Below are 12610 nucleotides of genomic sequence, written 5' to 3'. Positions count from 1 at the left end.
TAACAGTGAAACATACCCGGCAATTTAATTTCCACATGTAAACAGGTGTACTGTTTTAACCATATGTATGTTACTTTCGGCTCTCAGTCAAGTGTTATCACTTAATGGGTAAGAATGTTTCCGCTTATGCTTGGAAATCATACAAATCGTCATATAGGGATTATCGTCAAGATATCGTTGGACATGCCCACTTGGGGTGTCCCCCCTCTTCTGGTTGGTAGAAAGACCAATGGCTTACTCTACATCTCATGATTACATTCGCTAGTTGTACTGATAACTCCTAACAACGGGCGTATTTTGCTGTGTCATGCATTGTGCTAGACGTTTTCAGCCAAAAGACGCACTGTTATCCTTTGCTGCAGCGGCTGTCCTCAACTTGCAAAATCTCTTACAAAAGAGCAGGTACTCTTTCAAGGTTAAATGTATTAAACTTTGGTGAATCATTTATTTTTCTGCTTATGTACATGTACAATAAACAGGTAAGTAATTTATGTTTCGTGAATACATTTATAAATTTTTGGTGGAAACACTTTTGTCTGTTATGCCGATTACTGTTTGCATAAAACCGAAATGACTAACGATAACGACTTGTGACAGGGCATATAGACTTAAATGAGATTTAATTTACAGCACTGTAAACCCCGCTCACATTTTCGGCTAATAACTTAAGAATTAAATTATTTGTTAGTTTTGCAAAACTCGTTGCTTTGCTTCTTTCTCTTATGTAGTTTAAGATAATAAAGCCATATTAAAAATTGGGACCTTTCGGGAATCTGAATTTCTTTAAATTATTTCAGACAAATTAAAATTGTTTTTTGAAATTTTAATTGACATTGTTTTGGAATTTTCCTTGTCCCTGGTAAATATATTAATTTCACATATGAAAAAACTTTTTAATGAAACCAACAAACATTCATAATATTAAATAATATAGTGAACTTTGTTTCAAATCCTACCCAGGAAGGGCTAGAGTCTTTGAGATTAGACAAGTTGTTTGAGCTTGCCAGACTTTACGCGATGTAGGACGTGAAAGCATCTTTGGTAAAACAAGAACGAAAAATAATTTTGGTCCAGTATTTGGTGTTAAAGAATTTAGGTTTGAATAATAAGTATGTATCTGGTTATGATAGGAAACTAAAAGAATTACAGTTTAAAAAACAATGCGTTATTAGAGCTAACAATGCTTCAGCTTCAGATGGAAATGAAGGAAATGTACATAATACGACTCTATGATCTTATAACAAGAGGTAAAGGAGAAAAACAACAAGCATTTTAAAATTCAACAACTAATTTATTTTCCTAGAAAACAAAGTGAAAATGAAAAACCAATACCTTAAAGTATTGATAATTAAATCCCTAATAATTTGGAACGTAGGTCCTAATGATTAAAGTTCTGATTAAACTTTAGTAATATTCATAAATGAATCCAATGCCGGAAGTTTTGATATGCCTTTGGTGGTCTGTTTCATGGTAATGTGCCAACAGTCTTTTGTTGAATCACAAGAATACAAAGCAAAGAATATATCCTTATTTGAAATTTTGCTATAAATCCATGTCTCAATTTCCAAGAATGTTATTTCTGAGCACATTGTATTTCCGGAGAATAATTACTTGAATTTAATAATTTGAATAAACAAATTTCAGCCGAAATGAATTACTGGACACAACAATAATTATAGGTTACTACATTTGTACGGGAAAATAGGAACGAGTTTTCGGAATGAATACTGCACGAACTTGTGAGTGCAGTGTATCCTTCCGACAAAACGAGTTCATATTTTCCCATACAAATGCAGTAACCTTTTTATTATATGCTCATTTTTTTATTCTACCTAAGGTTTAATTATATTAACAAAATACACTATAAGAAACAACGTAAATGAATGAATGCCATATTCCAAACTAAATACACAAGCGCAGATTTGACATTACAAAATGACATCATTATTAATGCGCACATAGCTCCACCCAGATAAATTTGAACTTAGTCGCGCGCTCGACATCACTTTCGAAAGAAAATGGCGTGTCTAGTTAAAATTGAAATTTGCAGTCATATTGTGAATGAATGCGCATTGCAACGACTTTTCCATTTGATCTGGAGTGAATATATTTTGGTATTTTGTTTCGATTCGACGAAAGTTTGTGATTTTGGACTGGATTCATCTGTGCAAATTATACATGAAATACATCGGATTGAAGTGGCGCGGGAGAAGCTTGTTTACGTCTGCAAATGTGTTTATGTTTCTGTCATTGAATGTTTGAAATCATAACGTGGGAAAATATGAAGTTTTTCAATTGCAATTTTCAAAAAGACGCTATGGAATTTAATGTGTATTTCATTTTGAGTGCAGTAAGGAGGAACCAACTGCACTTATCATCGAAATTACAACACACTTTCGAAATGTGTAATCCAGACTGAAAACCTATGAGATGGCTCATGTAATTCGGATTTGCAGAATTAAGAAAAAACATTTTGAAGAAATTCAGGATGTAAAACTGTAAGTATATTTTATTTTGCCATTTTTATCACAAGATAAAGAAGACAGTATATGCCTTTTCACTTGTATGTTATTTGTAAGGACCTAATCGTCCGTCTTTTATATAATGTAGCTAGCCTAAATCCGTAACATTGTATCAACGCGGAATGTGCCAAAACAGGTGAGATTTTTTTGCAGTCCACGAAACATGTTTTAGTTCATTCAGAAACAAATTTAAATAACCACAACGTAAAGAGCCTCATACGCGAGTGTATATGATTTGTTTACAAATCAAAAGTGCTGGTGTCTGCGTCATTGTTTGTTTACAATAGAAAGTAGTTCCTTCATTCACGTGAATGCTATATGTGTATTGTCGCGCGCGTTCAGTATCGGGAAATATTGACCGATTCGGACAATGTAAAGTTAACGGGGAAAATAATGAGCATATAATAATATAATTTATTCAACTCATATCTTACAACACAAATAAAAAATTTTCATTTAAAAGTCTGCACACACCTCTATCTGACATAGATCACAATTAACATTTTCTAAAAAAAAACTTACCTAATGGAAAATTTTATTCTGGAAGGTTCCAAATGTTTGCAAGATTAAATCTTAGTTAGATTAGGTCTGAAGCTAAATTTATAATGAAGACCTTGGAAAGTACCAGGTCCTTGACTAAGACCAATATAAATATGTTAACATCTATTAATAATGATCTTAATATTAAACCCATGCTCATAGAGAAAATATGAGCTATGTATTAGTTGTTTACAGAATTTGTATAAAAAAATAATCAATATTCAGGTCAGGTAGAAAATGAACTTGGTTTTGGACAAGGTCAGCTAGAAAAAAAGCTTTACAAAGCCTATCACGAAATTAAAAAATAACAAAAGAAACAAACACATAAACAATGCAAATTAAATATACATAACACACTACAGAAACTATTTGAAGAAAATAACCATATTAATATCAAATATGCATCAAGGTTTAACATGTTAAATTTTTAAAATGAACCATAGTACATCACATGCACCCAGTGCTCACACGTGCTCACTTCACCAATATTTGGAAATTACAAAGCCAAGTTCAACGAAGAATTTGTTGACATTCTGGATGCTTGTTGTAATAGCTCTCTGCACTTCCAGGAAATTTTCAATTCTGGCCATCTTTTGATAAATCATCAAAACCATTTCTCAATCAGTGGCTCATTTTTCTTTCTCTAACCATTTGATTCACAAGGTCAGTAGCAATATCGATAATCTCCTAGCATGTATAACCATATATCGCCATTTCTGTCAAGCAATTAGCTATTTAGGCCTCCTCTTCTTGTTTCAACAATTAGACTTCCCAACAAAAACTTTGTCTGGGTCTATTTTGCCTAGCATGCTGTTTAGAAGTATTTGTGTATGCACTTTAAGCTCCCAATAAACTCTTTTTTTCACTGCCATTCTGTGTTTCACTGCCATTCTATGTTTCACTGGCAAGTATGCATTGGCAAGGCTAGTACAGTCTGCATTGTGCCTGTCAAATGATATGGTTAACCAGCTTAACAAAATAAAAGTAAAATAAAAATTAAAACTGGTTAATAATTTTTCCTTACCATATATTTTTGTCAAAGGCATATACAATACAATAAAATAAAAATAAATAATCAAATATTGATGATGAAAAGACAAACATCTTGTTAAAAATATAACCAATATGGTTCGTTTCTTAAAGTGTATTCCAGGTTATACCATTAAAAAATATTTTCAATTTATTAATGCTCAAATGAAAAAGGAAATACCGAATTGTTTTCTAATGGAAGATTTGTTTCCAATTTAATAATGCTCAGATGAAAAAGGCAATACCGAATTGTTTTCTAATGGAACATTTGTTTCCATTTTAATAATACTCAAATGAAAAAGGCAATATCGAATTGTTTTCTAATGGAAAATTTGTTTCCAATTTTATAATGCTCAAATGAAAAAGGCAATACCGAATTGTTTTCTAATGGAAAATTTGTTTCCAATTTAATAATGCTTCATATAAAGAACTTCAAACTGAATATAGTTTTCCACCGGAATATTTCTAAATCTCTACCAGAAGCACACATGATTATAACCAATTATTTACACTGGCATCGCCAATGCCAAAAATCCTGAAGTGGGGTTTCCTATCGAAGCAATGTAAACAAACCCAGCATTTGATCAGCAGACCTAATCTTACCGTATTATACACACTACACGGTCAAAAACGTGGGACAAAAATATCCCATTCAGTAAATTACAGATTTTCATTATGTTCTGATTTGCCTTAAAGTACCTATTTAAATCACATTTTATCTGATTTTACTCATTAAATAAATGTTGTACCTCTTCAAGAACGCACCTGACCCGGGTGATAACTTCAGCATCTTAAAACTAGCACTTTAGGTTGTGAGAAACATGGCAGAGGAATCAAAGATGTGAATGAAAAAAGGATGGCTGATGATAATGTATATATTCTATTTTCTTCAACAAATCAGAGCAAAATTTTTTTCTTAAGTCCATTTCATGACCAAATATGTTATTTTACAAAAAAATCTTTGGTTTGCCATCCAGTCATGTTATAGTAAAAATGTCATGTTTTGCTGTTATGAAAAGTAGTCGTGTTTTCACACATATATATAGACCACTCTTAATATTATATCATGAATATTCATGCCCAACTCAAAATGAGGCTAACTGAGCATAGCTGCATAGCTATTACAGCGTCTATAGTGATATAATGGCTACTTCCTACATTGACAAGGATTTAGATTTAGTGCCACCACTTACCTTGTCATTTGTTGAATCTTATATCAAGGTAAATAAGAAGTCATCTGGTGAGAAATCCATGCAAAAAGCATTATACATCCAAGACCTTAAAGGTAAGCGGTCCATTCCCTTATTATCACACTATTTTATAAATAATTGTTTAATTGAAAATTTGCTTTGCACTCCTTTTCGTTCTCTCTGTTAAAGTTATTAGCACTCCTCCCCTATACAAAATGTTATATGATCCTACATCAGTTTATATCCTGACCAATCTGTCCAAGATTATATCTATCAATAGGATATAATTTTTCCCAAAAATTATTGCCAGTTTACAGTTTGATAAAACAAAATTAATCCAGTTTTAGATCTCCAAGCAATATAAAGGCTAGAATATGTATGACATTGATGACTTCTACATGATTGTTCAACAGTTCTCAGTTTTGTGATGCCAAATTAACCATAATTAGTTGTAAAATTGCTCAAATAGAAGAGTTATAGGCAAAATAAATGTAGAGTAGCTATTGTTATTATTCTTATTATTACACTGAGACCTGTTGATACAGCATCTGATGTGACGAGCCGGTGTTACAGATATCAGAAGAAAATTAAACACCACATCAGATTACACTAATTTATTTCAATTTTGTAGCATGAAGCATGCCTGATTATGCATGTAGTTTGAATCACATAATTTAGAAGCTTATTTTTTAACAGGATAAATAAATCAAATCTAAAAATAGATATTTCATATGGTTACATTTTAATCATTGTAGGTCATATTTAAAGAAATACTGGAGGCGACATCTACATCTGCATTCTGCACATGCCCTATAGGACTAGCAGGATCATGTGGATATATTGTTGGTCTACTCTATCAGCTAGCCAAGTTCAAAATGCTTGGACAAAGGGCACATCTGGAAGATACAGCACAAACATCCCAGCCTCAAACCTGGCACGTTCCAAGAGGGGAAAAAACTTCAAGGAAATGCAGTGCAAAATATTGAAATGAGGGGATATGCTAATACAGTGGACTTGGTCAGTGGTGATAAAACACTTATAGGATAAAATCTACACTCAGCGACCCTATTCGTGGGGACAATGTGGACTGGGAACATAATGTCCATCCTACAAAATGCTGACAGTCCTATGTAAATCTTACCAGCTTTGGAATTACCTTCTGCCACATTGGCACAAACAAAATTTGGTTTAATACTTCGTGGTTCTGTCTTCAGCTACCAAAACAGCTAGAGTCTCACTGTATTATAAATATGTATGATGATATATCATTTCCAGACTTGCCGTGCTATAATTACAAGATGAATCATCTTCTGATAGCATTAACAAATCCACAAAGTATAAAATTAGAGAGTTTAAAAATGACTATGGACAAAATAAAGAAGTTCGAAGAGCAAACAAGGCTCCAAAGTCAGAGTTCATTATGGCACAGGATCAGAAGAAACAGAACGACGGCATCAAAACGTAGGAGAGATTTTCAGATGCCGCAAGGATCAAACCATCTTAGCTAGAGGATTAAGATCATCAAGCAATATTACAACAGTGACTGTAGCTATGCGCCAAAGGTTGGCAACAAAACCTGAATCAGTGAACGCCTATGCAATACATGATGAAACCCATCTTGACCTCTATCCTTGCGGAGTGATTGTAAATTCTGGTGTCCTTGGTTTGCTGCAAGTCGGGACAGAAAGGTATACAATCCCAAAAATATCCCACATTTTGGTTTATTAGAAATTAAGTGTCTTCATGTCGGGAGTGTCAAAGAGCCCAAGTATATGTCAAAAAATCAAAATTGAGTTCTAAAACTGAACAACAATCACAAGTGCTTGTACAAAATGTCGACACAGCTTGCAGTTACAGGTTTACAGTGGTGTGGTCTTTTGATCTGGTGTCAAAATGACCAGCAATTAGAACCAATATATTTCAATCAAGCAGTCTGGCACCAAGTAAAAGACAAGGTTGATTACTTTTATTTCAATTACTATCTTTAAAAAGGAAAAACCTGCATAAAATAGTATGTGACAGTTGTCCCTTGAAAACCTATTTATACCAAATCATTCTATTTGAAACTGGTTTTTCAGTCTTTCGCATTCTTCTGATTCATACCAAAGTTTCTCCTCTAACTCTTCTATCCTTTGTTGATATAAGGATTGTTCTTGATCCTCGCTGTGTCAGCAAACAGATCTGTCCCAGTTGCATCATTATCCATTCTATTAAATGAAAAAAGCATCCTTGTACAATCAAACAATTTTATATCATTATAATGTTAGCCAAACACTAACATATTTCACCCGTTTTTCGGGAATCTGTTATTTCTTCAATTAGTTATTATGTAATAATATCTCTTTTAATTAACTTTGTAGAATGTGGTTTTTAAAGAACTATTTCATTAAAATGTTGCATTCAATTTTTTATTTTATAATACCAATGACTGTTGTTGTAATAAACTCATGGTTTAACAGCATTGGAAAAAAACATTTTCTTGTTATATTTCCTTCTCATTTCACAAAACATATTCTTAATAAACTTTTAGAAACTGTAAATAGTTCTTTAGAAGCAGTACTTTTCCTTTTAAGGGTCTCCTGTAAATTTTTCCTCTGCTTCAATCAAATTTTGACGGCATTGCTTCATGGAAAAATCTTTGTTGTACTGAAGTCCACGACTTGTAATCATCCTTTGTAATATGTTTTGAACACACAACTGCTGACTCTGTAACCTAGTCAATGTGAATAAACACAATATGTTGCATAAAAGGACTAATACACAATATTAAAAAGAAATATTTCAGACTGTTACTAAAAGATTACTACTGAAATTTTTAAAAATTTATACAGTAAAAGAGAACAAGTCTTTGAAAGGAATAACTTTTATATACTGAAAAAAGTAAAAGATAGCTGGAAAGTTAAAATAAAATGAAATATAAAACATTACTTTGTATTTCGAAAACAAAATATCAAAGTGCAAAATTTCATTTAAACTTGAGTAAAAAATGGATATAATTCAGAATACTCACTTGAAAGAGTGGGCCTTCATCTCTTCTCATCTAAGTTATCCATTGCTTTTTCAATGCAGTATTCTTGGGAAATGAATGAAAATGAAGTGTTGGATCATATCATAAATCTGACGTACAAGAAGGCACATAACAATGCTGTGCTGAGTTTCTGCTAACATTACTAATGGCATCCATAACTTCATCATCTTCTGTTACAGCTTGCTCAGTTAGCCTCGTTCTGGCAATGTAATCTCAGGCATGTATATAATTTGAGAGATGTCTACAGAGCAGATCAAGTCATGCAATAAAATTCTAGTCAGTCAGTTTAAGTCTCATGACTTTCAAATGCTGTGACATAACTGGCAGGAGCCCCAGGTGACCATGTGTTCTAATGTGCTCATCTTTAGAGATCAGTGACATCTGACCTCTATCGACGTGGATTCAAATCTTGGTTTCAGTCAATGTGGTTATGTGTGAAAGCTTGCCAGTAGCTTCCCATGGGTCGGTGTTTATTTATAGGATGTTCTTGGGTTCTTCCTCACCCAATATACTGCCTACAATATGTAGCCTATCATGTGCTAAATAAACAGTTGTTAAACCCATAATGACAGCAACACAATTGACACCCACCATGAAATTTGATCGACAATGCATAACAAGAGATGCACGGAGTCTTCAAAAACATACATTGATGAGATAATTGCATCTCTTGGCATTTGGCTGGGTTAATGACCTGAAGGAATGGTGCAGGAACTTGATGTACATCTGCATATATTCTGCTGTTGAAATTTTGACAGGAATAATATCATAAACGTCCTTGTCTCTGAATTGAATGAGAACTCAATAATACATCAAGATGCACAGTTGACCTCTACATCCGATATGTTACTGGTTGACGTTGTATTTGTTGACAACATATATCCACTTGGAAAACTCGATTTGCTTTACTTGCGTTGTTAGCATTCCCTGGTCTTCAGTATGGACTACGATGAACTCTGTTACTTGTTATTGTCATTGACTTAGCCAACGCTAGCTCAAAATTTCGATACAGACTCTTTCAATGCTTGATTATTGTTTCTGGACTATAACCGGTTTTCATAACTCGAGAAGGATGGTAAAAATATATGTTCATTTGGTCTAATGTTGGAGGACATTCATTTCTTGAGTTCACATATACTTTTCATTTGTGTTCTTTTTATTTGAGTTTGTTGTATTATTCACTTTAAATTTATTTGGCCTGAATATTTTTATTTACTTTCATATTGTAGTTTGATTACTTTCTGGACATATAACTATCTGTATTTTTTATTTGCTATTTTGTGCTTTCCCGAAGCGAATGCATGTAAGATTTGCACAAGGCATTTTGTTCCTGTTGGAAATCACCCACCACCCAGCTATATTGTTTTCTTTAGTACATGACCTTAGGACCTAGATACAGTATTATGTCTGTAACTTCATTGTTTTATGTTGAACATAACCGTATGTTTGTGATACAGTATCATATCTGTAACTTCGTTTGTTTTGTGTAGTACATAACGATAGAACCTTAGTATGCATCATGCCTGTAAGAACGAGCAATCACATCAGTTGAAATGATTTCCATTTCTATCTTTTCTCTAACAAAACAAATTTAATAACATAACATGGCAGTAGGTGATACAGCTGAAAAGTAACAAACAAACAAACAAACAAACTAGGATTGAATGTTTTATGTAGTAAATAGGCATATAACCTTGGTACAGTATCATGTCTCTAACTTCATTGTTTTATGCAGTACATAGTCATATACCCTTGGTACAGTATCATGTCTCTAACTTCATTGTTTTATGTATTACATAGCCATATAACCTTGGTACAGTATCATGTCTCTAACTTCATTGTTTTATGTAGTACATAAGTAGTGAAAGGGGGCACCCTACGGACAATGGGAATTAGCATTACAGAACCCCTTGGGACAATCTACGGACAATGGAAATTTAACATGGCGAAAAATCGTGGGTCAATCTACGGACAAGGGGAATTTAACATGGGAATAAATCGTGGGACAATCTACGGACAAGGGGAATTTAACATGGGGAATAGAGTTTGGGCTTGTTTAGGGACAAAGGGAATGGAACATGGGATTTTTTTTTTTTAAAAAAAAGGGGTAGGCAATGGAAAGGCTATCTCTTTTCGAGATATATGGGGGCCCTGAAAAGGGCCTTTGGGTTTTCTTCTGCTTCTAATTTCTTCTTTTCCTCCACCAACTTCTTATTTTATCTCCAACACTCTTTCTCTTCTTTTTTTTCTCCTTCTCTTCTTTCTTCTCTTCCTCCTCCTCTTCTTTCTTCCTCTTCTCATTTTCCTCTTCTTTTTCAATTTTTTCGTTCCATGTTCTTATTCTTATCTTTTCCTCTTCATCCTCCTTCTCCTCCTTTATTTCCTTCATCACACCACTAATCTTGTCCTTTGCTTTTCTTAAATTGTTAATTTCCATCTTTACACGATGGGGACTATAGGAATAATGGTCTTCAACCAGTCTTATTAGCATCTGTTCCATCATTCCTAAGTTGTCTAAAACGTCTTGCAAGGTTTGTATTTTGTCCATTTGGTTTGACGCCATCTTCTTTTTATTCTTTGCAGAATGGTTTGAATAACTAATACTGTGGGTTCTTATACGAAAAGCGCGGACGTGAAGGAAAACATCCCCCCTAAAACATAAAATGGATCTTACCTAGATCATGACCAAACAACGCGCGGACGTGAAGGAAAACATCCCCTACTTTCTCATTTCATATAATATAACCCTAACTATACTCTCTACATACGCTAAGAATCAATAAATAAATCCAAAATCTACTATTCACACAAACTTACTTCAGCATTTACAAACACAAACTCACAAACACATACACTTTCACTATTAATAAAGAGTTAGTGTTTATATTCACACTACTCTACCTACACATTGGCAAATGGATCGTTATTTCTTTTCTAGAGTATTGGGTAGCCCTGAAAAGGGCTGTTTTGTTTGGAACTTCATGGACACCTGGTTAATGGTGGCACCTTCCAGGCCTGGCGCCACATACACATCTTATCCCCCAGTTACTTTTTACCTTTTGGGGGGAGAGAGCAGAGGCAGGATATGTCGCTTCAGAATCCCAATTTTCACTCTCTGGGATTCTGAAATTTTTTCTTCTCTCCTTTTCCTCCTCCTCTTCTTTATATCTTCTCTCCTCCTCTTCTTTTTTTCTTCTTTCCTCCTCTCTTATCCTTCCCTCCTCGACAATGGCTTCAGCGGCCAGTTCATTTAATATGTGCCTGGCATATTCCAGATGCACATGAAGTTCCAACAGTTTCTCCAGTCTCGTGTTCATTTTTGGTGTTGATCAATCAACAAGGGTAGCTGGACTGCCGAACGAGTTTCAATTTATACTGAAAGCGCGGACGTGAAGGAAAACATCCCCCTAAAAACATAAAATTCATCTTACCTAGATCATGACCAAAAAACAACAACGCGCGGACCTAAAAGAAACACTCACTCACTTTTTTATGCTACCCATCACTTCAATAGACTATCCACATACGCAAAGCAATCCAATCTAACCCCAAATTTACACCTCAAACAGCCCAAAAAAAAAAACAAACATCTTTTTAATCTACTATCCACACCATCCCACTTTATCACTTACAAACACAAACTCAAACACACAAACACATACCCTCACATTTTTTAAGAAAGAGTTAGTGTTTATTTTCACACTACTCTACCTACACACATTGGCAAATGGATCGTTATTTCTTTTCTAGAGTATTGGGTAGCCCTGAAAAGGACTGTTTTTTTTGTTTTGCTATGGCATTCTTTTTTTAGTTTCTAAGAATGCGATGTCCTCTGAGGATAGACTTTCTGGCAATAGGTCTGCTTCTTCGGAAAGAGAAGAAGAATTCTTTGGTGTCGATACGACAATCGACAAAGCCTCTGTCAGCTTCAAGTTGCTGCTGCTGCTGTTGCTGTTGTTGCTGCTGTTGCTGCTGTCTCTGAAGTCTGTACTTCTCTGTCCATTCTTCTTTCTCCCTGTTCATTTCTTCTCTGAAGAGCTCTTCTATCAGGTCTTCAGTGATTTTTAACATTCTCACATTCTCTATTTCTTCTGGTTTCGGTATCAGACTGTGTCTGACCCTATGCAAATTCACGTAGGCTTCGTTGAGCTTAGCTAGTTTGGAGCACATCTTCGTAGGAGGATGAGTCGACAATGGATGGCTAGACTGGGAACAACCCGGTTCTTAAAGTTAAAGCGCGGACGTGAAGGAAAACATCCCCACACGGTTTTCGAGCCGCAACGTTCATGAGAGGGATAGTA

At 34.4% G+C, this 12610-nt stretch overlaps 1 protein-coding gene across 1 annotated transcript; it reads left to right on the top strand.

Annotated features, from left to right (window-relative positions):
* Positions 1–5234: 5234 nt before the first annotated feature.
* On the top strand, positions 5235–7440 carry LOC149772877 (uncharacterized). Its single transcript, XM_089947166.1, has 3 exons — positions 5235–5376; positions 5695–5705; positions 6037–7440. Exons 1-3 carry the CDS (start codon positions 5235–5237, stop codon positions 6265–6267), a joined length of 384 nt encoding a protein of 127 aa, XP_089803292.1. The 3' UTR covers positions 6268–7440.
* Positions 7441–12610: the final 5170 nt, after the last annotated feature.

The sequence above is a fragment of the Sinohyriopsis cumingii genome, unplaced genomic scaffold, assembly GCF_028554795.1.
Source record: "Sinohyriopsis cumingii isolate HCF-2022 unplaced genomic scaffold, ASM2855479v2 utg001050l, whole genome shotgun sequence".
Taxonomy (NCBI): Eukaryota; Metazoa; Mollusca; class Bivalvia; order Unionida; family Unionidae; genus Sinohyriopsis; species Sinohyriopsis cumingii.
This window is presented reverse-complemented; position numbering and strand designations above follow the sequence as displayed.

Bases quoted from the DNA above. Each gene is read 5' to 3' on its own strand.
- LOC149772877 (XM_089947166.1), top strand. From the start codon at position 5,235: ATGGCTACTTCCTACATTGACAAGGATTTAGATTTAGTGCCACCACTT.